The sequence below is a fragment of the Vulpes lagopus genome, chromosome 3, assembly GCF_018345385.1.
Source record: "Vulpes lagopus strain Blue_001 chromosome 3, ASM1834538v1, whole genome shotgun sequence".
Classification (NCBI taxonomy): domain Eukaryota; kingdom Metazoa; phylum Chordata; class Mammalia; order Carnivora; family Canidae; genus Vulpes; species Vulpes lagopus.
This window is the reverse complement of record NC_054826.1, coordinates 15890289-15912834: the sequence shown is the minus strand read 5'-3', so window position 1 is coordinate 15912834 and position 22546 is coordinate 15890289. Positions and strand designations below refer to the sequence as shown.

The following is a 22546-nucleotide window of genomic DNA, read 5'->3' as shown; positions in this document are numbered from 1 at the left end:
AAGAGACTCTGTCCTCATTGCCTGGAATTCTGTTCCTGGCCACTAAGGCTGTAAGGGAAGCTGCGCTGAAAACCTTTACAAGAGCCAGTCTTCCTCTGAGGATAGAAAACCCAGATATGCCTTCTGGGGTTCGCGTGCCTGGTCCTTGCCAGAGCTAATGTGACAAAGAGGCAGAATTACAAGACATCCTCAATTTGTGCCTGTCAAGACAGGATCCCCAGTCCTATTTCATGATGCTCATTTGGAATTACAGTGTCAGCTTTGGAGGTTCAAACCTCCAGGTAAAGCCTTGGAGGTCTAAAGTTAGGGCTCTAGCACCTCGTCATGAATAAATGACCTCCCTAAGAGGTCTTCAGAACCTAACCCAGGATCGGTAGGCCAACTTCTCTTGGGGATTTGCCTCTTGAGAGTAGACACAGACTACTCCCAGGGAGTCGCATCTGTTGAGATTAGAAGCCTAACAGGGATTCTAAGCAAATACCTAGGGAAATGGAACATGCAGATGACGGTATGAGGTTAACAGAGCAGTTAGGAGGTGGGAAAATTCGTGCACGGGTCCCCCAAATGGGGATGGGTGTGAGTCATCTGGAGGTGGAATTATCTTGGAATCGACTTCTAAGGTCCGCACATCCCTGGTTCAGAGTACCCTCTCTGCGGAGAGCGTGGTGATGACACGGACAGGGACAGAGAGGGGTTAAGGAGAGCTCACTGACCCCTCCTTCCCACTGCCCGAGGTTAGGGAGGGTGAGGCCAGATTAGCCAGTGGGGCGAGCATCCTGGGAGGAGGAGCAGAAGGGCAAGAAGCCACGAAGCACAGGCGGGGCCCGTCTGTCACTTCTTCCCCATCTGCCCGCCAGCACTTTCCTGGGCTGCGAGCCTAGCGTGTCCCCAGGGCGCACGGGGTGCGCGGGGCGCGGGGCTGCGCTTCCCGGCTCGCCCCCACGACCATGGCCCGGCGCGCGCTGCTGCTCGGCGGCCTCCTTCTGCCGGGGGTGCTGCTTTCCGAGGCCGCCAGGATCCTGACGGTGTCTTTGGTGGGTGAGTGCTCGGCGGGAGGACCGACGGGCGTGCCCCCGGCACTCGGGGTTGGCTCGCACGCAGCTCCGGTCCCAGCCTCTCCCTGCGGTTGTCCCGACTGGGCTGGAGTCCCAGGCTACGCGCCCGAAGACGCTCCCCGAGGGAATACAGCACCTCCTCCTCCTCCTCCCTCTCCCCACTGGTTGGCTCTCCGAGGCCCGGGATGGGTCCAGAAGGTTGCGATCCCGCCCAGGGCCGGAGACCCCCGGCCGCCTCCCCCCGGGCTCCGGCTGCGTGGTGCGCAGCGACTGCCAATGGGCACGGTGGGAGCGTTTGCAGGCCCTCGCAGGTCAGGGCCGGGGGCTCCGGGGGTGCTTCTGCCGCAGAAGCACCGCCTGGGAGCCAGGGTGGAGCAGGGGACACCTAGGAGGGTGGAGTGCTTTCATCCAGAGGAAACCTGGAGTGGGGGCCAGGGCTGGGACTGGGCCCTGGACATTCGGGTCTCACGCGCGAGGCTGCAAGTGTTTGCAGGATTCGGGGGCGGGGGGTGGCTACTAATTCTGCGTTTTGTGGCCTCGGTTTTACCTCCGTTACTTTTGCATGGAAGGGAATAGACGACGAAAAAGAAAAGGGATAAAGGGAAGAGGATCAGGATCCAGGGTCATCGTAAGATGAGGCTTTCCCAAGATCGCATCTCCACCCGCAGTGGGGGCTCTTTTAGGTCACTTACTGCGTGCAAGTCACTGGGAATTAGGAGATTTTAGAGCTCGAGGGAATCATGAATAATCTCATCTAAGCCCCCAGAGAGTCCCCCCCCCCGCCCAGTAGGAAACTCAGAGCACACCAGGCCTCCCTAATGGCACATACCAGGGATTTAGTTGGGGTTTCTTCCCCAAGACCAGCGCCTCCACAGCTTCCTTTCCCACGCACTTTTCAGTGGGGATTAAAAAACAAACAAACAACAACAACAACAAAAAACCAAATTGGATAAATAAAAATAAAATCTTAAAAAAAAAAAAAAGGGCAGCCCCGGTGACCCAGCGGTTTAGCGCCTGTCTTCAGCCCGTGGTGTGATCCTGGAGACCCGAGATCGAGTCCCACGTCAGGCTCCCTGCAGGGAGCCTGCTTCTCCCTCTGCCTGTGTCTCTCTCATCCTCTCTCTCTCTCTCTCTCTCTCTCTCTGTCATGAATAAATAAAAATAAAATCTTAAAAAAAACACACAAAAACCAAAACAGAAAAGAATAAAACAAAACAAAACAAAAACTCTTTAAGAGACCCTGTAACTCCTTTTGAACTCTTGTTTTTTCTGTTTTGATTGTTAGTGGCAGTGACGTGAAAGAGCTCCCTCACCTGTTGAAAGCCGGTGACCGGGCCTCGCAGCGGGAGCAGGTGCCGTTTGGAGGCGCCGGAGGCCCCGCCTCTGTCCCAGAATGCACCGGGGCACCGCGCCCCGCAGACATGGCGGCCTCCGCGGGCGGGCTCCTCCCCTCTCTCGGGGCCTTCGTCGGGTTCAACGTGAGCCCGAGCAGGCCCGCCGAGGCCGCAGGGGCTTGTGTTTTGCGGAATCCGTGTTGCCTCGTGCAACACAAGCATAAATATTCGAGAACGGACTAAGCTCCACGGATACACGCGCGCCTGTAGTCCCGTGACCCCCCTGTGACCCGGCGTCACGGCCGCACCTTCCCAACCACCCCGCTTCCCGGTCGGGCAGGGTCTCTCCCTTCCCTCCTGACCGGGCTCTCTCTGCTGCGGAGACTCAGACTCAACAGAAATGCCCCGTGATGGCTCGTGATTTTAGGCCCTTCTTGCAATGATAGAACCTGGACCTCCCTGCCCATCAAGCTTCTCTTTCCTTGGGGTCCCAGAAGTTTTCTAGGAGGGTGATGTCCCAGTCTCCCCTGCACACAGGATCCCGTAGTTCTACCTCAGTTACCCTCAATGCCTTAATTTGATGTTGAGCAAAATGCAGGCCCCAACTGAGAAACCTCTTGCCAAGTATATTTGACTCACAAGGATTTTGGCTCTAAGCGGTGGCTCAGCTTCCCTCTGCTCCAATGGCTCTTTCTTGGACTGATACTCAAGTTCCCATGTTTCTGACTCTTACACTAGCATACATTTCCAAAGGAGAAGATTCCAGAATGAACTCTGATTAATTGCCCTTTAGGAACCATTCACATTCATATACAGCACGGTGCCAAACTTTCTACCAGTACAGTTATTTCTTTAGGACACATTGTCTCCATAAGGCCTGGCTAAAATTTGCATGTACTTAGGATCAGGAATTCTTTAAGGTGTAAACAGAGCAGCTCATCACACTGACGTTTGGTCATTTTTGTGACCGCAGTTACAAAGAGGATGATGGAGGTTTGCCACGGTCAAGGATTTGGGCCAGTTGGGTGGGAGATGGACAGATTTACTGATGAAGCTCATCTTCCTCCACTCACCATGAAATTTCTGTTTGCTAACTCTCAACTCCTGGATCTATCAACCTATCAGCTTCAGGCACGTTATTCTCAACATTACAAATATGAAGTTGTACATTGTTCCTAGGTGGAAGCCATCATCTACTGTTGGACCAGGTGTCTCAGATTCTTCAAGATCATCATCATAATGTCATCATGCTTCACCAGAAAGGAAATTCATTGATAACAGGTATCTTTCCCCACCAATTCTTGATTTCTTCTACTCTGTGCATAGTATAGAATAAAACAACGATGACTTTTGCTTAGAAAAGTATTTTTAAAATCTAATTGGACTGAAAGAACGAAAAATGTGTGTGTGTGTGTGTGTGTGTGTGTGTGTGTGTGTGTTGGAAAACTTTCCAAGGAGTTGGAAAACTTCTTGGCTCTGTATCCCAGCACTCCACACTCTGTAGTCCCATATTTTCCTCCCTTACCTTGACTTCCACTTCATCCCAAGCAACCCTCCATATAGTACAGATTATTTTGGTAAGTGGTACTTCATAACGGCATGCAAACACATGAACAGAAGTGTTCAGGCAAATATATGATTTTCTTTTCCTTTATCACAAATTACTCTTCTTTTTTATTTCATAGATTACATTCTCCCTTTATGATATCTGAAATCTAAGAAAGCTTTCTTAGGAAGTCCCTTATTTATCCAGCTAAGATCTATCATTGAGATGATTTTGTTCTCTTGAAAAATCAACGACTGCCCAACAGTTTGTGTGTAATCATGTTGGACGTTCTTAACTAAATCACTGAATCCAATGAATTTTAGCTAATATGAGCAATAAATCTGGTCTGTTGACAGACAAGAAAACAGCAGCCCAGAGAACTGAAATGGTTTGCTCAAGGTCATATGGCAGGCTAATAATAATGTTGGGTGGATTTAGGACTTTAAGTTTTGGATTGCTCAATCTGATGTCTTCTCAGGCTTTGATTAAAAAAAAAAGATGCAATTTTGAGCAGCAGCTTTGAAGAATAAAATTCTGAGAAATTATTATTATTATTATTTTTTTAAATTCTGAGAAATTATAAAACTTTAAAGGTGATCAGTCTTTGTTAATTCAGATTTTATTAAGACAAGTTCTTTTCTGTGAAAATTTCTTTTAAGATTCTTATAGTGGTGATATATACACAGCATAAAATTTGCCACTTAAACATTTGCTTTGTAAGTTTAGTGATGGTAAGTACATTCACGTTGTTCTGCAACCATCACTGCCATTCATCTCTAGAACATTTCTATCTTCACAAACGGGAACTCTGTACTGATTGTATGGTAACTGCCTATTACCCCTTGCCAGCAGCCCTTGGTAACCATTATTCTACTTTATTTCTCTAATAATTTGACTATTCTAGTTACCTCATTTAAGTAGAAACATACAATATTTGTTTTTCTGTGTCTGGCTCATTTCACTTTGCATAACATCTTCAAGGCTCATCCATGCTATAGTATGGATCACAATATCCTTCCTTTTTTAGACTGAATAATATTCTATTATAAGGACATACTACATTTTGTTAACCCGGTCATCTGTTGATGGACATTTGGGTTGTTTCCACCTTTTGGGATATTGTGAATAATGCTGCTATGAAAATTGGTGTACAAATATCTATTTGAGTTCCCACTTAAAACCATTTTAATCACCTTCTAGATTAGGTTCTGCATCCTTCACTGAACATTATTTATATGTATATCTTTTTTATATCTGTGTTTACCACAGACATGATTAAATAGCTGTAGTATATTAATTTTCAAAGTAGTTATTCTTAATTTTGAAAATTGCAATTAAATTTAATTAAAATTTTAAATTAAATTAAAATTTTAATTTGATTAAAAAATAATTTTGGTAGTTCCCATGAATTTTCAGAAACCGATAAAAGCGACAGACCTTCTAACCCTTTACTAAATATATGTACATAAAAATCTATAAACAATTTGAAATCATGAATCCCTTCAATTTTTTTTATTAGTTTCAGAAGTAGAACTTAGTGATTCATCAGTTGCATATAATACCCAGGCTCATTACATGAAGTGCCCTCCTTAATGCCCGTCAACCAGTTATCTCTTCTCCACATCCACCTCTCCTCCAGCAACCCTCATTTTGTTTTCTGGACTTCAGCATCTCTTATGGTTTGCCTCTCTCAATTTTCATCTTATTTTATATTTCCTTCCTTTCCCCTATGTTCATCTGTTTTGTTTCTTAAATTCCACATATGAGTGAATTCATATGGGGTTTGTCTTTTCTGACTTATTTTACTTAGCATAATACCCTCTAGTTCCATCCACATTATTGCAAATGGCAAGATTTCATTCCTTTTGATGGATGAGTGATATTACATTGTGTGTATATATATAAAACATCTTCTTTATCCATTCCTCTGTCAATGGACATATGGGCTCTTTCCATAGTTAGGCTTTTATGGAGACTGCTGCTATAAACATTTGGGTGCATGTGCCCCTTTGAATCACTATGTTTGTATCCTTTGGATAAATATCTAGTAGTGTAATTGCTGGATCATAGGGTAGCTCTATTTTTAACTTTTTGAAGAACCTCCATACTGTTTTTCGGAGTGGCTGCACCAGTTTGCATTCCCACCAACAGCATAAGAGGTTTTCCCTTTCTCCACATCTTTGCCAACATCCGTTGTTTCCTGAGTTGTTATTTTTACCTATCCTGACTGACGTGAGGTGTATCTCATTGTGGTTTTGATTTGTATTTCCCTGGTGCTGAGTGATGTTGAGTGTTTTTTCATGTGTCTGTTGGCCATTTGTATGTCTTTTTTTGGTCCCTTCAGTTTCATCCTTAGCTTTCAGGTTTAAGAGTCTAGAGTTTCTTCTAGTATTCCCCAATCATGGGCATTTTTGAGGCTTTGAAATGCATATTAATTCTTTACCTTAGGAATAGAGCTTGACTAGATGTCTGCAAACGGGGAAAAAACACATGATTGAGTAATTATTTTTGACCTGATGCCCATTTCAGTGTGTTGTAGCATTTGAACCTTACAATGTGTTCACTCCTTGTTTGGACACATTTTCCCATATTGTTCATTCATTACTACTTTATTATTTATTTATTTATTTATTTATTTATTATTTATTTATTTATTTACTACTTTAATAAAGAAATGGTATCAGATTGAAGAAGCAAAGATCTTCAATATTCACATATACTGTGGCTCCAACCAATGTCAGGCATTATAATTGGGCTATCAATAGAGGCTGGAAAATATTAAGAAGTCTGATAGAATAAATCTAGATTGTCTTGAAGAGACTATTGGTAGAAATGTGGATTTTAAGAATTCTGTTGCAATATATACAAATATGAAATCATTATGTTTTAAACCTGAAGCTAATATGATGTTACATGTCATTTGTATCCTAATGGAAAACATAAGAATTCTGCTACTGAGGACCAAGAAGGAAGTGAGGAGCATGGTAGAGAAAATCTATATTGTCTGAGACAGTATGTAAACCATCATAAACACACACCTCTAGTAAAAATATAGATATTGAGGACTTCTTGCTTCTTATAGTAAAATATGAGAGGAAAGAGATAAATTGAAGGAAAAACCATTAATCATAAAGAAATGAGGACTTCTTGATTTAGGAAATTCTCAGCCTATCCAGATTGCAAAAGATTCTAAAATTAGGAGATTCACTGTTAGGAAAGAGAAAACCAGAGTTGTGGCTGGATAGCCTCTTGCGGTTGCCTCTGTATGGTCAGAATATTCAGTCTCACAGAGCTCTTTAAATGTTAAGTGTGTGAATCATGAGTCCCTTCAGCTCTGTTGTCTGAAGCCGAAAGTAGAGATGAAATTATTTTTAAAGATCTGTGTAGTAGCTCTTGTATAGCAGAGTGAATTCCCATGACATACCCAGAAGATCCATAAGGTCCTTGAGAATTTTATACCAGGATAAACACTACCAATTTAGACTGAGAAAGACAGAGAAAAAATGACATGAAAGAGGGCCATTGAACTCCCCCAAGGTAAGAAACATAAACTATTCAGCTGAGAGCTCACGCTACCTTTTATGAAGAACAAATGAAGTGTCTGAGTGTGAACCAGTGAGTACAGAGGGTAGAACTTCAAGCTTCAGGGCTGAGCTTCAAATCACAGCAGGTTATTTCCAGTTTTTAAAACCTAACATTGTCTGCCCAGTTGGAAGTCAACATGTCTTAGGACCAGAAATTCATACTTTCCTTCCATTTTGTTCCATTTTGAATGATAATTATCTATAACTGGCATCTTAATATTTCTTGTAAGCAGATAAACTGTTTCCTAATTTCATAGGTCCACAGATGGATCATATCCAGACTGTCCCACCCATACCTGATTGAATTATCTGGATAATATAATTTGGGACATTCAAGCTAATGATATTTAGATGAGATTTTGAATTATGAGTTGATGATATTATGGTTTGAGACTTGTGGGAATGTTGGGATGGGATGATTGTATTTTGTATGCGATATGGATATGAGTATTTGAGGTCCAGCGAGCAGAATATGATGGTAGAAGGTAATGCCCTCACCCAAAGAGATCCTCTAATCTTTAGAACCAATGAATATGCTACCTTACATGGCAAAGGGACTTTGCAGATGTGATTAATATAAAGATTTTGAGATGAGGCGATTATCTTGGATTATCCATTTGGGCTCTATATAATTACAGGAGTCCTTTTAAAAAAAGAGAAGATTGGGGGGATGGGATAACTGAGTGATGGGTATTAAGGAGGGCACTTGATGTAATGAGCACTGGATGTTATATGCAACTGATGAATTGCTAAACTCATTATTAGTGAAACTAATAATACACTATATGTAATTAATTGATTTTAAATTAAAAAGAGAGAAGAGGACAAGAGAGTAAAAGAAGGAAATATGATGATGGAAGGAAAAGTCAGATGATGGGTGATGTCATTTCCAGTTGAAAGGAGGCCATGAGCCAAGGAATGAAGGCAACCATTAAAAGATGGAAAAAACAAGAAAATGGATTATCCTTTAGAGCCTCCAAAAGGAACGCTGGCCTACCCACACCTTTCTCTTGTCCTAGTGAGACCCATTTTGGAAGTCTGATCTCCAGAATTATAAGATAATAAATTTGTTTTGTTTTAAGCAACTAAGTTTATATAGTAATTAACTATAGCAGCAATTGGAGACTAATACTGCTATCACAGGTAGTCTAGACAACTCCAGGAAGCATGGGAAGAGGTTGCTGAAGGCTTGATAATGAATGCAAATGTAAGGGGTACTAATGACAGTGCCTACTGTATTGCAATTTGGACCAATTCTAGATCTTTTTGTTATTTGACATTATTCAAAGTGGGCCAATTTTCAAAATTAAGCATAAATGGATTTATGTATAAATCAGAAATATATTGTCTCCAGATTGAAAAAAGGCTTTAAAGTTGTTGGATTTGTTGAGATATTGTGGTGTTGTGTGTCAATAGTTGTTTCTTTTTTATTTATTTATTTGAGAGATCGAGAGAATCCATGAACAGTGGGAGGGGCAGAGGGCGAGGGAGATGAAAAAGCAGACTCCCGCTCAACAGGGAGCCCAACTTGAGGCTCAATCCCTAGGACCTTAAGATCATCACCTGAGCTAAAGTCAGATGCTTAATGAGCTACCCAGGTGCCCTAATAGTTGTTTCTTGATAGTGTCATGGATAGAGAGGCCTTACCTGATCAGATAATTCCCAGGAATTTAACTGAGGTCCTAGGCCTTGAGCTTTGGGTGTGGCAATGGCACATCCCTTTGTGGGAGTTCCTTTGAGAATGTTTCTCTGTACTGAGTGAGTATGTCAAATGATTATCCTTAGAGCAGGGTATTCTCAATATAATGTACTAGTGGCTCCTGGTGAAAGTTGGATTTGATTAAGATCTTGCCAATAAAGATTATGGCCAATAGTAGGACTACTGAAATACTCCGAGGACAACAAATTAAAGGTGTTCTGTGTCCTTTCCGAGGTGAAGGCAAACTGAAGCTGGGAGCATATTGACATAGGTACTGAATAGAACATACTGGCCTGTGATCGGAAATCTGTAACTGCAAAGTATTTGACAGTACATACTTGGATTGCAGTAATTTCACTAAGATTGGGCTTGGTGGTTTTAACATGTAGGGCTGTGCATTAATGTATCCCCAGTTTACACACAATTTGATTGGATGTTATAACTGATGAAAACTTATATGTACAAGAGAGTATAGAATTTTTATTACTCAAATAATGCTTTTTTTTTTTTTAGAAGATTAGGACAGGTTCCTAAGCAAATCTAAAAAATGGCTTTCCAGAGAAGAAAGGGATAACTGGTTTGAGTTTTTATTGTGTGTAGAGAGTTGGGATGTGATGAAGGTTCCCCCTCATTGACTTAACTTGCATAGTTTGAAACTCCCATAAGGGCCAAGGGAACATGCTGACTTTCTTAATAGTTTGATCAGATGAAGCACTGAAGAGGGCATGAGAAATAGGGCTTGAAAACTGTCAGTAGTCAAACATCAAAAATGGACTCAGACTTTTTATTATACATGAATATGTGGGAGAAGCCATGCTGGTAAGTAGAGGTACAGAAGTCTACTATTTTATGTTTTTTGGTATTTTTTTATTGAATCAAAAAAACCTATTTGGATTTATCACTCTAAATAATGAAAATGAGTTTTTCTAAAACAGAAAGAACAGAGGCTCTGAAATCAAATTCTATAACTTCCTTGACAAATTATCTTAAAGATAATTAACTTTGCATCTTTAATTACCTTTGTTTCCTTACCTGTAAAATGAGACAGATAGTTAAACCTTATGGAAGCTTTAAATGGAATCTTCCAGGGGCATCTAGATGGCTCAGTTAGTTAAGCATTTGACTCTTTATTTTGGCTTAGGTCATGATCTTAGGGTTTTGAGATCAAGCCCTTCATTGGGCTTGGTGCTGAGCAGAGAGTCTGCTTGAGGTTTTCTCCCTCCCCCCCTCTCTTCTCTGCTTCTCTCTCTCTCTGCCTCTTCCCTTGCTCTTGTGTGCTTCCTCTCTCAAATAAATAAATAAATAAATAAATAAATAAATAAATAAATAAGTCTTTTAAAAAAATGGAAGCTTCCATAACTTTAAATTGAGAAGCACTCCTGAATTAGTGTAAGGTTCTCAATACATGTTATCATTTTATAAGGCTGAATGAATGAAAATGCAGCCAAACAATACAAAAGTAGTCCAAAAGGCAAACATTTAAAGAAAGTAAAATTATTTGAGCAAACAAATATTGATATTATTACACTAATACTAATCCATGTTTTGTGACATATTTATCATTTTTAATCCATGGGTGTTTTTCAGATTTTACAGAGAAGGAAACATCATACCAAGTTATTCCTTGGTTTCCACCTGAAGATTACAACAAAAGATTGAAGGAGTATATAGATTATTTTATAGAAGAAGCTTTGAATGGCAGGTAATTGTTATTTTTTATTATTTGAACCAAAGAGTCACTATTTTAGTGATGTAAATGAATGGATGGATGCATGAATGCTTGGGCTGAAGACAAGAAAGGGATGATGGATGGGTGGATAGATGAAGGGATAGATGATGAATGGATGATTGGGGAATCAAGTATTCACACCAAATCATCCAGTTTAATCACTGGAGATTCTTCTTTGCTTTGCACTATTCCTCTTCCATGAATGGATTTTATTTATTTATTTATTTATTTATTTATTTATTTATTTATTTATTTATTTATTTATTTTCCATGAATGGATTTCTGTAGAAAGTAGAGGTTGTTTCTTCTGGGATGTACTTTCAACACTTCTCTTATAATATTTGTTTATAACCTCCCCAACACAGAAACATAGGCACCTCACCCTCTCACTCTTGGTAGGGAAATGAAATAAGGAAATCACTTTTTTTTCTTTTCTTCACACATATTATATTAATGGGGGAAGACTTAAGAACATTGATTTTGTAACAATTGAACATCTAGCCATGTAAAGTCCTTTTTTAAAAAGATGCATTTAGGGATCCCTGGGTGGCGCAGCGGTTTGGCGCCTGCCTTTGGCCCAGGGCGCGATCTGGAAGACCCTGGATCGAATCCCACGTCGGGCTCCCGGTGCATGGAGCCTGCTTCTTCCTCTGCCTGTGTCTCTGCCTCTCCCTCTCTCTCTCTGTGACTATCATAAATAAATAAAAAATTTAAAAAAAAAAATAAAAAGATGCATTTATTGGGGTGCCAGGGCAGCCCAGAGAGAGAGTGAGACAGAGAAAGAGAGAGCAGGAGCAGAGGGAGGGGTAGAGTAAGAGGCAGAGAAAGAGAATCTCAAGCAGACTCCCCACTGAGGACCGAGCCTGATGAGGGGCTTGATCTCACAATCCAGAGATCATGACCTGAGCCAAAATCAAGAGTCAGATGCTTAACCAAATGAGCCACCCAGGCACCCTGGCCATGTAAAGTCCTTGTAAAAAGCAATCAATCTCATGCAGAATAAGACACGACTCCTTTTGCCTTGTTTGAATGAAGAGGAACACATAACTCCTTACTCTTAGACATGAATGTGGGAAGACAAGAAAATCCATCTTAAATAATTACAGTGATCTTGCTTTCTTTTTACCTTGAAAATTTTACTTACTAGTCAAAGTCTTGCTTATATTTCTTGCTTATATTTTTTCTGTAGAACCTTTTTTCCTCACTCAAACTGGGAGACCACAGTCCTTCTTGCCTAGGTCTGATCTAACCTATTCATTTGATCCTGAGTCTGGATTATTTTGTACTGTTCATTATTATATATTTCAACTATTTGCTCTATGTCTTCTCCCTTAATATTTTTGGAGACAGGCATAGGTAACTACGCATTCTTAAACATTTTTTCTCTTTGTTAGCTTAATTTTAGATATGATGATGAATGAAATATATTTTAGGAATTCTTATGGTACTACTGAAATTATCTAAAACATCTGACAGTCACACTCCTTTGTTACATGAAATCTTCAAAAATATACAGCCAAGGATGTTTTTTGCCAATCACTTTCATTGTATAACTTGAAGTTGATCCTAAATATCAGGCAGAGATCTGTATATTGCTAATAAGTTCTTCACTTCTGGTCCTTCTCACTCTGGGGTGCAGTGGTACACTAGTGTATAATTACAGGGTACCAGGGCATTGATTCTCATGGTCCTCCATGTAGCCAGCGGGCCCCTGATGTCTTGAGCTATTGCACCTGTTACCTCTGTTACCTTGAAGTGTAGATGGACATTTTTATCTATTTCTCCATAAGTGTATAAACAGGAAGCAGACAGAATCATATTCTATATAGGCAGTGATGGGAAAGCATTATAAGGAGATAGGTCCTAGGAATATTCCCCTGGGCAAAGTCTTAATCACATGTTAGTGCTCTTTATCATTATCTTCTTTGGATACTTCAATCTACGTGGAAGTACAAAAGCTAATAATATTATTATTATTAACCGGACCTTGCTTTGCTTTTCCTTTCTCTTTTTTTTTCTTTCTCTATATTCTTTTATTTTCTTTCATTGCTTGACTTGTGGGCATAGAAAGGTGGAATTCCCATTTTAGCTGAGTTTTGAGTTCTAATATGATAAATTAGTCCCTTGCATGAGATGATCTATTACATTCAGAATCCACAGTGATTTTTAAAAATAGCTTGTATGATCAAAATTTGTGGGACTGTGTCATCAAGTGACTTCCACAGTTTGGCTGAGTAAACAAGAAAATCACTCATAAAAAGCCAGTATGTAAAAGAAAGTTAATGAGAATGTTAGAGAATTTATCAAGTAGAAAGAGGATCTTTGAGATTTGCTATGGTCAGAGAAGGTTTCCAGAGCAGAAGGTCCAACAGTGGCGATTTGTTTCCAGTTAACATAATTCAGTTGTGCCTGTGGATTTCAAGAATTAAGAACTCAAAGATACACTTTTTTGAAAAAACTGGCATAGAGAGTACTTGGGATTTGGATGAAAGGAGGAAGAGGAGGGGAAAAGAACACTCTCCAGAACAGAACATGTGCACAAAGTGACTGAGATGAGGGTACTTGTAAACAGTGGTGGGACAGGTGTGTTGCTGCTAGGTGTGGTCTTGCTCACCTGGGATATTTTCTTCGTAGCTCAAGATTCCTTTACACATGTGAAATTAACACTTCCAGTGAATAGTCACTCTTTCTTTTCTTTCCTACAGACACACATTTGGAAAATTTTTAGACTTTATGAAACTACTGGGGCTTCAGTGCAATCATTTTTTAAGGAGAAAGGATATCATGGACATCTTAAAGAATGAGAACTTTGATCTAGTGATAATTGAGAATTTTGACTACTGTTCTTTCCTGGTTGCTGAGAAGCTTGGAAAACCATTTGTGTCCATTCTCTCTTCCTCGTTTGGTACTATAGATTTTGGACTACCATGCCCCCTGTCTTATGTCCCAGTATTCCAGTCCCTTCTAACTGACCACATGGACTTCTGGGGCCGAGTGAAGAATTTTCTGATGTTCTTCAATTTTTCCAGAAAACAATGGCAAATCCAGTCTTCTTATGACAACGCCATCAAGGAACATTTCCCAGAAGGCTCTAGGCCAGTTTTGTCTAATCTTCTAAAGAAAGCAGAACTATGGTTTGTTAACTCTGACTTTGCATTTGATTTTGCTCGTCCCCTGCTTCCCAACACTGTGTATGTTGGAGGCTTAATGGCCAGACCTGTTAAACCAGTGCCACAAGTAAGTGGTTAGTGCTTAATATGGACTTCATGCAGAGCTCTCCCGTTGGTGGCTGCCCTGCCAGTGGGAACTGGGACAGAATAGGGTGAGGCAAGTGCATCTAAGACATGCTTTGAAGGAAGGCTCACTTTCAGGGTGATGCAATTATAGTGTTAGGAATTGCACAATCCTGAGGAATTCCTTACATAGTACATGTAGGGTCTTCTCTACTCCTAGCCCTGGTAGGATAAACATTTCATTTTATTTTATTTTTAGTAATCTCTAAAACCAGCATGGATCTTGAACTCATGACCCCAGAGTTGAGAGTTGCATGCTCTTTCCACTGAGCCAGCCAGGTGCCCTGGGATAAGCCTTTTAATAAGTTGATATTTTCATGTGCATTTTGTATGAACATATATATAGTAACTGTGTAGCAAGCATTCATTACATGTGAGGATTGTTAAAGAGATGAGTTACTCACAGTGAAACTCACAGCAGTTATGTAACCAGTGGGATTGTGTGCCCACAGCAAGAAATGTGGGCATCCTCACCTGCATCCCCAGTTTATAGAGGCCTAATTCCTAATTCCACCTAGGCCTTCTGATTTGATTGATCTGGGGTCAGTCCTGGGAATTGTACATTGTGGAAGCTGCTGCATTGGTTTGAATGCATAAACTCAGAACTACTGCAGTAGAAGTTTTTAACTGGCGGGGAGTAAAATGAGTTGGCTTCCTGTTGCTTATCAGCACTGGTTTGGCATTTTATGGAATTTATCTTATATAATATCTTGCCACCTAGAGGGAAATATGATGCCACCTCCATTTTTGTAAATGAGGAGACAGGGACTCAGGTGGCATAAGTGATTTTCCCGCTCCCATTCATTTTAGAGCTGAAAAGAGCCTTGATTTGGTCTGGGTCTTCCAGGCACCCAAGTGTCTACCCTTTGTCTACTGACCTTGACCTGAGTGAGTAGAGAGAGTTGGGGAATGATCCATGGGCTAGATGGGCTTTGAGTTGATGGCAGGATTTTTATGTATGGAGTTAGGGGTGGAAGGACTTCCAATTGAAGAGAATAAGTAGCTCTAAGTGTCAAAATTAAAATAAGACAGGCACTACTGTGTGTTCTCTTGGTGACTCTAGCTGGACTGAACCAGAAGATTCAATTGCATAAATATAGCCAGACCGGGGTTGCAGGAGACTTTATTTGATAGGAAGGTGGGTTAGGCCTTGGTTATAGGGCAGGGGAAGGGGATTATTAAGCGGGAGCATAATGGGAGTAAGGGTTGTAATGGCTGTTAGATAAGAGAGCCTTTTAAAAATTTTTCTCTGTATTTTCCAGTTTTTATATAGTGGTCTCATGTGGCTTTTGTAATTAAAAAGAACAACAAAGCTGTTGTCAAAGCGGTCCTTTGAAATGGTAAATCAGGCAGTATTATGCTGGATGGAATCAATCCAGGGAAGAGGGGCTAGAAGCTGATGAAGGGGAGCTCCACAAGTCCAGAGTCAGGGTCCGAAGAAATACTTGAAGCAAGAATTGACCAAAACTGTGTTAAAGCCAAGATTAAAACATTAAATCGCAACCTTAAGTACTTAAGTGTATTGCCTGAGGATTTTAAAGAATAAGCTGCTCAGATTTACAGTTACGACTGGGCACTACCACTTTTTAAAAGCCTTCTTATGTGAATATAATTTGTAGTCATGTGGGTGAGCCACTAACATAGAAGATGAATTACAAAAATCAGTTAATAAGAATATCACAACATATCAGAGCAAAGCACTCTACGCGGTGCATTGAATGTGAGTGGTCAGGAGCCTTTCTCCACTGTTCCACTTCTTATGCTAGAAGACTGCTCCTGGCTTCTCCAATGTTGCCTCAAACATAGCTCCTCCCTCTGTCAAACTCTAACACCCGACCAGTATTCTTCCTTACACTACCATTTTCTGGTGGCCTTGGGAAATTCCCAAGCAACCATGTCTCCATTGACTTATGATGAGCAGATGGTCTAGGATGGCCCTGACACTAGCATCAGGATTTTAAAGAAGAAAGATATTCCCACCAACACAATGGGCGTAAGCACCATGCAGAAAGTACTGAGCTGTCCCATGGGCTGAGCCCTAGGAATGATGGGAGGGTATGTTCAGTAAATAGCTGGTTTCATTTCATGGCTGAACAACTTTGTTCACCTCTTTTTCCTTTCTTACCTCTCTCCAGGAATTTGAGAATTTCATCGCCAAATTTGGAGACTCTGGTTTTGTTCTTGTGGCTCTGGGCTCCATGGTGAGCACCGTTCAAACTCAGGAACTTCTCAGAGAGATGAATGGTGCCTTTGCTAATCTCTCACAAGGGGTTATATGGAAGTGTAATCCTTCTTATTGGCCCAAAGAGATCAAATTGGCAGCAAATGTGAAAATTGTGAACTGGCTTCCTCAGAATGACCTCCTGGGTAAGGACTGCCCAGGTCTGACCCTTCTCTTTACATATTTTTAGGACTCCTCAGGCTCTGACCTCTAGTAGGGCAATCCCATTTGCACTAGAAGGAGCTCTGATAGCAGGGTAAGTGTTGGGAAGGCAGAAACAGAACAGCCAGCTGGAGTTCTTAGGGCAGATCTTACAGATCCTATGTCTAATGAGATCAGGTGCCCAAACAGCCATCTCCCTTTTGTGTTTTTTATCCCAAGCCAGATATCAGCAGACATCAAAATCACCTTGACTTACTGTATTTGATCTTGAAGAGGGTCATCCAAACACAATCCAAAACAAACTATGGATTCTAGAGAATACATATCAGAAGGATATTGCCACTGTATTTAGTGGCTTCATGAGTAACTGTTCACTCTCACATGCACTTATACGTGTGTGTATATGTATGTATGTATGTGTGTATATATACACACACACATATACCCACTGCTCCCACAAACACATCTTTCTTAGCTATTAAGGTGTGAGTAACTCATACCTTCACAACATTGGTGCCAATAGTGTCTTTAGGATGTGCAAAAATAACTGAGTGCCAAGATGAACAACCTCATAGTTATTTGGTCCATTTTTGTCCCTGGTCCCAGAGAGTTCCCTCACCTCCCCCACCCCCAATAGGTTTTCTTTGTGCTCAGTGCTGCTTGTTACAGATCCCTTGCTGCCATAGCCTCTGATTGAATCAAAGACTTATAATCAAGATAATGACTTAAAATAACCTGAGGAATTGAAGGAACAGATTCCTGTCTCCACTTCTACAAATTTAACTCTTTTAAGTCTGGAGTGGGGTACATGGTGCTCCTTTCAAAGAAGAGACAAGATTCTGGTGCACCTCGGAGTTGAGTGATACAGGCTGAGACAAACTTTTCATTTTCAACAAATATCTTAGCTCTAAATAGGGTGGGGTGGAAATGCTGGAAGTGGAAATACTCAAGTGTAGAGTCTAGTCTCTCCTTTCAAGGGGCTAATCATGTATTTGAGGAGACAACACATACAGTATAAGTTTAAGGATTGCCACATGAGTTATGGGCCAATGAATGTGTCAGGAATTCAAAGAAGAGGGAAATAAGTTGGCAGGTGAGAAAAGAGTGCTCAAAACAAAGAGAAAGAGACAGAGAGAGACACAATGAGAAAACAGCTGGATGAAACAAAGGGAGTGACTAGGATGACAGAGAGAAAGATTGATGGATGGAGAGACATATATACTCCTTGCTTGGCATTATTGTCTAGAGAATTCCCTGGGTTCTGAGTCTTAGCTAGGTTCTGGCTACAGCAAGGAATTTCCACAAGAAGGCAGCACTTGGAATCCTGTATGTTAGTAACATGCATCTTGGATATTTCCCAAGCAAAACAGTTTTTATAATGGCTCCAACAGACTTTGAAATTCCCTTGGTATTTTCTTCTGCCCTTCCTCCTTTCCCTGGTTTTCTGAAACTTTTCATTCTGAAAATTTTCAATCTGAAATATTCTGCTCTGTTTCTTAATTGAAACAGCTCACCCACACATCCGTCTTTTTGTCACCCATGGTGGGATGAATAGCATAATGGAGGCCATCCAACATGGTGTGCCCATGGTGGGGATTCCCCTATTTGGAGACCAGCCTGAAAACCTTGTCCAAGTAGAGGCCAAAAAGTTTGGTGTCTCTATCCAGCTACAGCAGATCAAGGCAGAGACATTGGCTCTGAAGATGAGGCAAGTTATAGAAGACAAGAGGTAAGGAGCTCTTTGGGCTTGTGGTAACGTAGGCTGAATGAAGACATAAAACACAAAGGGCACTGTGTGCCACTTTTTTGCAATAAAAGCTGAAACTTCCAAGACACAGAATAATATGTGCATGATGCTTACAACTGACGTGTTTCCTCTGAGAACAAGACTAGGCAATTTAGGTTAGATGTTGAAAACAATTGCTGTCTTACGGGTGAAGACCTCAATATACTTATACAGGGTCTCTGAGAGGTCTTATATTTTGGAGTGCTTATAGTAGAATTCCAGTTGAGTCAGGAGTTGCCTCTCTGTCCCCTAAAATGCCACACTGTTTCCTGCCTTAAGCCTTTTGTCAGTGCTACTCCCTGGGATATCCTTCCCTTCCCTTCACAGGGATGGCTCCTTCATGACAGTGTCATCTCCAATGTCCTCTCCTCAGAGAGGCAGGAGGTCTTTGTGTGACAGTCCTAAATACCTTATTCTCCAGCTCCTTAAATCATAATTTTTCTGTCTTAACACTTCTCATGATCAGTAACCACCCCATTTCTTTGTTTTAATTTATTGTGTGTCCCTTATACTAGAAGTAGAGTGTAAGCTCCCTGGATGGCCAGGTGTGTCTCTTATTTCCCCTGTGTTCCCAGGGCCTAGGACAGGGCCTGCCACAAAGTAAACGGATGAATTTCTGTTAAGTGAGTCAGTAAAAAAGCTCATGTTCTCTTAAGTAAATTCCCATCCAGCACAATGATGTGATAACCATGATGGACTGGATGTCCTATTAGGGTCTCCAGGACATTTACCCTAAATCCGTGTGTATTACATAGCATATATTCCTATATACTTTTTCTTTCATTGTACCATAAATATCCTTGGGTAGAGACATGTCCTTACATTTTGGTCACCTTTTTATAGTTTGGCACTTTAGCACTAGGCTTGGATCTTTGCATGGAGGGACCAGTTAGAACTTTTCAGTGGGACCCACCTAGACTGTGGCAAGGCCAGGCCAAGAACTTTTCCTTCAAACTGAGTCTTTTGTGCATTTGGATGAAAGTGTGTGTGAGATGCAGGTCTCTAAGACTTCTGAGGTCACATGAGTAATGCCCCACCCCTGTCTCTGCCAACAGGTACAAGTCAGCAGCCGTGGCTGCCAGCATCATCAGGCGCTCTCACCCCCTGACCCCTGCCCAGAGGCTGGTGGGCTGGATCGACCACATCCTCCAGACAGGGGGTGCAGCACACCTCAAGCCCTATGCCTTGCAGCAGCCATGGCATGAGCAGTACCTGCTGGACGTCATCTTGTTCCTGCTGGTGGTCACCCTGGGCACCCTGTGGCTCTGTGGGAAGCTGCTGGGCATGGTGGCCAAGTGGCTGTGTGGGGCCAGGAAGCAGAAGAAGGCCTGATGGAGGTTCAGCCTTGACAGATGTTTGGGGAGCCACTGGTTGTATATGGCTTTCCCCAGCTCAGGACACCCGTTTTCTTCTCTGTATTGGTACTTGAGGGTGGCACTCAAATTGCTCTTCACTATTTTCTGTCTCTGTTTAGAAATTTTTGTGAAGCACTCTTGGGGGTCTTTTTAAAAAAAATATACATTACATGAAATTGACTATTGTAGCCACTAAGTATAGAGTTTAGCAGCACTAAGTACATTCATATTGTGGTGTAAACATTACTAATATCCATCTCTGGAACTTTTCATCTTTCCAAACTAAAACTGCACTGATTACCACCCCACACCCCCACTTCTGACTCTTGGCAAATCCCTGTGCTATTTTCTGTGTCTATGAATTCGATCTCAGGGTTCTTACCCCTTATCAATGGACTCCTCTTGCAGACCCAAACCTTCAGCAAGATAGCCCCACCTTCCTCCCCACTCCCTATTCCTAGACATAACCCCTGCTTAGTTCATTCTGTTGTTCCCTGAAAGGGAAATATATGTACAACTACCTTCAAAGGCCAAAGAAGCCATGAGACTGAAGAAAAAGGCAAACAGGTCCAGCTTAATGAGAAATGATTTATTATGAATTTTATTACATAAACATAAGACTGTCTTGGGCTGCCACAAGATTAGTAGGTCTCCACAATACCATCTCCAGTTAGACCTGCTTTAAAGGCTGGGGAGTATATACTGGGGGGCTGTCTAGGAGGAGTCATATCCTGAACTGATCAAGGAAGCTTTGCCTGGAGGGTGTACTTAAGGGTGAGTTAAAAGAAAAAAAATGGAGGAAAGGGGCTGTACTTAAGAAGGTTTTAAGCCACAGAGTAGTTATAGTGATGGAATTTCTCAAGATGGCCATAGTCTGGTTCATATACTCACTGTCTCAGAAACTTTTCAGTCTCTCTCCTTTCTGCTTTTTTTTTTTTCCCTCACTTTTCATGATATGACATGAGATATCAGCCAGCTCTTCCATTTGGCCTTTGCTCTTACATCTCCTTTTCACCTCACCTCCAAGCTCAGGAAGCCTAGTCTCTGTCCTGCAGCTTGGCATGTGTGGCCCCCAAGGATTCCACCTGTGGTCTCTGTCCTGAGTCCCTCCTCTGAAGTGCTCCTCCTTTGATGCTCAGGCCTGGAGTCTGCCTTTGGGCCACAGCTCATGCTGTGGTTTTCACTTCCCATGATTCCCTTCTCAAGATTCTCACTCTTAAAAATGTAGTCATGGAGACCTCAGATACAGAACTTGGACCTCCGTGTGAGTGAGGCTGTGGGGCCTCAGGTCCAGGATTGACTTAAAAAATCATTAATTTTGCCACTATGACAGTAATATTTGAATCAGGTAAGAAATATGAACGATGATAAAAATGAGGGAAATTTGATGAGGAACAGAATTTCAGTTTCGAAATGTCTCCCCCTTGTCTTATTTCCTAATTACAGGATAAAAAAAAAAAAAGGAGCTTTATTATTGAGAATCTTTATGAACACCACCTTAAACAACAGAGTTATCAAGTCTAGAACAGAACATTCTGACATCATGTGCTTCCCATTGTGATTTGCTGAGATGGAATCAACACTATCTTTGTAGTTTTCTTGCCAAACTTCCTAGTAACCTGAAGTATAATGAGCAACATCAGGGAAACCCAACTGGGCATCTGTCATACAAAATAAGCTACTTGTAATCTTTAAAATGTCAGTGACATGAAAGACAAAGAAGGGCTGAGAAACCAATCCTTACGAAAGGGGATATAAATAGATGCGATAACTAAAGGCGCTGTGTGATTCTGGTTTGGCTCCTATACCAGCAAATTCATATTCCAACAGAGGAATTGGAGGACAATTGGAGGGATTGGACTCAGGTTTGTAGACAAAGTAATGTGATTGCATTCACATTAAAAGGTGACTTCCTAGTGCACACTAAATTTTCACTGAGAAGACAATATCTGAACAGGTGATAATTGTGAATGTGTCTGCATGTAATCACATGGCCTCAAAGACTATACAGCACAAACATGGAGAGAACTTGAAGAAAAATAATGGAATAGTGTTGATAGAGTTTAAAAATCTTTCTAATGAATAATTTCAAACACTTATAAGACTAGAACTTCCTGGTGCCCACTGCCCAATCCTATTTTCATGCCTGTTCAGATCTGTAGACTGACCTTTAGAGGCTCAGAGCATCAGGTCAAGATCTGGCCCTCCAGAGGGGCTAAACACTTAGGGACACCAGCATTTGTTATCAGCAAGTTAATTTTGGAAGAAACTCTGAGCAATAAGTGTAGGCATTTCCCATTGGGAATCAGCTTCTGGGATCTTGAGATGGGAGAGCTAGCAGAGATTTAAGCAGGTACCTGGGATATGGGGTATGGGGATGGCAGTATGAGGTCAAAGGAGCAGTTAGAAGGTGAGAAAATCTAGGGACTCCTGGGAGGCTCAGTGGTTGGGTGTCTGCCTCTGGCTCATGATGTATCTTGGATACTGGGATTGAGTCTCACATCACATTCCCCACAGGGAAGTGTCGTCTCCCTCTGTGTCTCTACTTCTCTCTCTGTGTCTCTCATGAATGAATAAAGTCTTTTTTTAAAAGGAGATGGAGGGGATCCCTGGGTGGCGCAGTGGTTTGGCGCCTGCCTTTGACCCAGGGCTCGATCCTGGAGACCCAGGATCGAATCCCACCTCAGGCTCCCGGTGCATGGAGCCTGCTTCTCCCTCTGCCTCTCTCTCTCTCTCTCTCTCTCTCTCTCAATCTCTCTCTCTCTGTGTGTGACTATCATAA

The 22546-nt window shown here is 41.6% G+C and overlaps 1 protein-coding gene across 2 annotated transcripts; it reads left to right on the top strand.

Annotated features, from left to right (window-relative positions):
- The first annotated feature begins 820 nt into the window (after positions 1-820).
- Positions 821-19942, top strand: LOC121488355 (UDP-glucuronosyltransferase 3A1-like). 2 transcript variants are annotated; one of them, XM_041750865.1, is made up of 7 exons: positions 821-1034; positions 3569-3670; positions 10806-10920; positions 13653-14184; positions 16376-16607; positions 18133-18352; positions 19465-19942. In XM_041750865.1, exons 2-7 carry the CDS (start codon positions 3637-3639, stop codon positions 19739-19741), a joined length of 1410 nt encoding a protein of 469 aa, XP_041606799.1. In that variant the 5' UTR covers positions 821-1034; positions 3569-3636; the 3' UTR covers positions 19742-19942. The 2 variants fall into 2 exon arrangements, with proteins under 2 accessions (XP_041606799.1, XP_041606798.1); XM_041750864.1 differs by having other exon boundaries at positions 821-1038.
- Positions 19943-22546: the final 2604 nt, after the last annotated feature.